The following is a 2,670-nucleotide window of genomic DNA, read 5'->3' on the forward strand; positions in this document are numbered from 1 at the left end:
TTACGATCGCAGTTTACGGGCCGTATTTCAATTTACGGTCCGTATTCCAAGTCGTATTTAACCATTTGGACATTTGACAGAAAGTTGAAGTTTTGGAAGTCAAAATACGACATGGCATTTTACGGGCCGTATACTACTTTACGGTCCGTATTTCATTTTACGTTCAACTGGCCAAAGTGAAAATCTGCAACTTTCCACATTTTTAGAATCTATAGTTAGTCGTCATGGAGCATAACCTATCTCTTATTGCAATCACCTTTGGAATCTTACTTAGGGTCATCCATGTCAATTCATACTCATGGAAATATCGTATACTCGTACTCCTCACTAGTTCATTCACTTGCGTACCAACGGAAAATTTTCGAGGTGTAATAAGGAGGGCCCAAGGTTATGAAGACCGGGGAAGATTGCAAGATAATGAGCGAAATTTGAACACCATCAAGGTAAACCTTCCTACGTTCCAAGGGGGTAGCAATCCGGAAGAGTTCCTTGAATGGAAATTGCAAAGTGAGCGCATCTTCCTCACGAAAAATGTGTCTGAGGCCTTAAAGGAAAAGTATGCCCTCACTCAATTTGAGGGGTACGCTTCTACTTGGTGGGAATCCAAGAAGTTACAAATAGCTCAACAACACATCTATGATCTCCCAACTTGGAACAATTTGATTAAGCTCATGGAGACAAGGTGGCTTCCACCCACATACCACCAAGATGCACTCAAAAGGTTGTACATGTTAAAACAAGGGTTAAAAAGTGTGGAGGCGTACTTTGATGAGTTTGAGGATTTGAGGATGAAGTCCAAGATAGAATATCATGAAGAGTACACTATTATAAGGTTTGTAGCCAACTTGAATCGAGACATCTCTAAACCGATGAGGCTCAAAACCTATAATAGTCTTGAAAAGGCATTCCAAGATGCATCCAAGTTTGAGGCGGATCTAAAAGAAGAGAGGTCCTACAAAGACAAAAGCAAATCGTCCTCAACTTGGAACAAAGGCAAAGAAAAGTGGAAAACTTCCACTTGGGATAAGCCCAAGAGCAACACCCAAGCACCTCAAGCCAAATTCGATTACAAAGCCAGAGGTGATGACAAGGCTAAAGGAGGTAATAATTCTAACACCAACTATAACTGACCTTCTACCATCCAATGCTTTAAGTGCCAAGGGAGAGGGCACATTGCAAGTAAGTGTCCCAACCGGAGGACTATCACAATAGTGAGGGATGGGTATCGAACCAATGATGAACATGAGGGCGGGGATGGTCATGAAGAAGAAGGAGAAAAAAGTGAGTGTGAGGGTGATTCCAATGAAGAGGTTGAGATAAGGTATGAAGAAGCCTTGAATCATGCTATTGTGGCTAGAAGAGTCATGGGGGCTCTAGCTAGGGAAGAGAGCGACCAAAGGGAGAACTTGTTTCATGCACGTTGCAAAATTGTGGATAAGGTGTGCTCCTTAATCATTGATGGTGGAAGTTGTACGAATGCCGTTAGCCAATTTTTAGTTGAAAGTATGAAATTCCCTACCCGCAAGCACACTAATCCCTACAAACTCCAATGGTTTAATGAATGTGGCGAAATGAGGGTCAACAAGCAAGCTATTATCAAATTTAGCATTGGCAAGTACCAAGATGAGATCGTGTGTGATGTGGTAACCATGCAAGCTTGCCATCTATTGCTTGGAATACCTTGGCAATTTGATGTTGATGCCCAACATAGTGAAAGAACTAACAAGTACTCATTTGTGGTCAAGGGGAAGAAGTACATTCTTAACCCACTAACCCCTTACCAAGTGAGTGAGGATTATATAGTGGTGAGGGAGCTTCGGGAGAAGTATCAAAGGGAAGAAAAGGAGAAGGGTGAGAAGGAGACTTTGTTGGTCAAAAGTGGAGAGGGGACTTCTCAAGATGGTTCCAAGAAATGTTTGTTGGCCAAACCAAGTAATTTCTTAAAAGGGGTTGACGAGAGACACTTCATGGTGTGCCTTGTCAACAAAGATCTTCTCCTAAATGCTAACCAAGCTACTAGCACTTTGCCTAGTAGTATGTCTTCTCTTTTGCAGGAATATGAAGCCTTTTTTCCGGAGGAAATGCCCGATGGCTTACCTCCCTTGAGAGGTATTGAGCACCAAATTGACTTTGTACCGGGTTCCCAAATTCCCAACAAACCAGCTTATAGGAGCAACCCGGAAGAAACAAAAGAATTACAAAGGAAAGTGGATGAACTTCTTAAAAAGGGGCAAGTGAAGGAGAGTCTTAGCCCGTGTGCCGTTCCGGTGATTCTTGTTCCAAAGAAAGATGGCACTTGGAGGATGTGCATTGATTATAGGGTCGTCAACAAAATCACGGTAAAGTAGCGTCATCCCATTCCGAGGCTTGATGACATGTTGGATGAGCTTTATGGCTCAAATGTGTTTTCAAAGATTGATTTTAGAAGTGGCTATCACCAAATCCGAATGAATCCCGGTGATGAGTGGAAGACGGCCTTCAAAACCAATTTTGGCCTCTATGAGTGGCTTGTCATGCCATTCGGACTAACCAATGCACCTAGCACGTTTACGAGGTTGATGAACCATGTCTTGAAACACTTTATCAACAAGTTTGTGGTTGTTTATTTTGATGGCATCCTTGTGTATAGAAAATCAATTAAGGAGCATGTAGGCCATTTGAGGCAAGTAT

At 42.3% G+C, this 2,670-nt stretch overlaps 1 protein-coding gene across 1 annotated transcript; it reads left to right on the forward strand.

Moving 5' to 3' along the window:
- Positions 1–671: 671 nt before the first annotated feature.
- Positions 672–2,348, forward strand: LOC132601495 (uncharacterized). The gene is made up of 2 exons (XM_060314579.1): positions 672–1,101; positions 1,213–2,348. The coding sequence occupies exons 1-2, from the start codon at positions 672–674 to the stop codon at positions 2,346–2,348; spliced, it is 1,566 nt and encodes a 521-aa protein (XP_060170562.1).
- The last annotated feature ends 322 nt before the right edge of the window (positions 2,349–2,670 follow it).

The sequence above is a fragment of the Lycium barbarum genome, chromosome 7 (assembly GCF_019175385.1).
Source record: "Lycium barbarum isolate Lr01 chromosome 7, ASM1917538v2, whole genome shotgun sequence".
In the NCBI taxonomy this organism is placed as follows: domain Eukaryota; kingdom Viridiplantae; phylum Streptophyta; class Magnoliopsida; order Solanales; family Solanaceae; genus Lycium; species Lycium barbarum.

Bases quoted from the DNA above. Each gene is read 5' to 3' on its own strand.
- LOC132601495 (XM_060314579.1), top strand. From the start codon at position 672: ATGGAGACAAGGTGGCTTCCACCCACATACCACCAAGATGCACTCAAA. The intron at 1,102-1,212 runs GTAATAATTCTA...CTATCACAATAG, and splicing joins TGATGACAAGGCTAAAGGAG to TGAGGGATGGGTATCGAACC.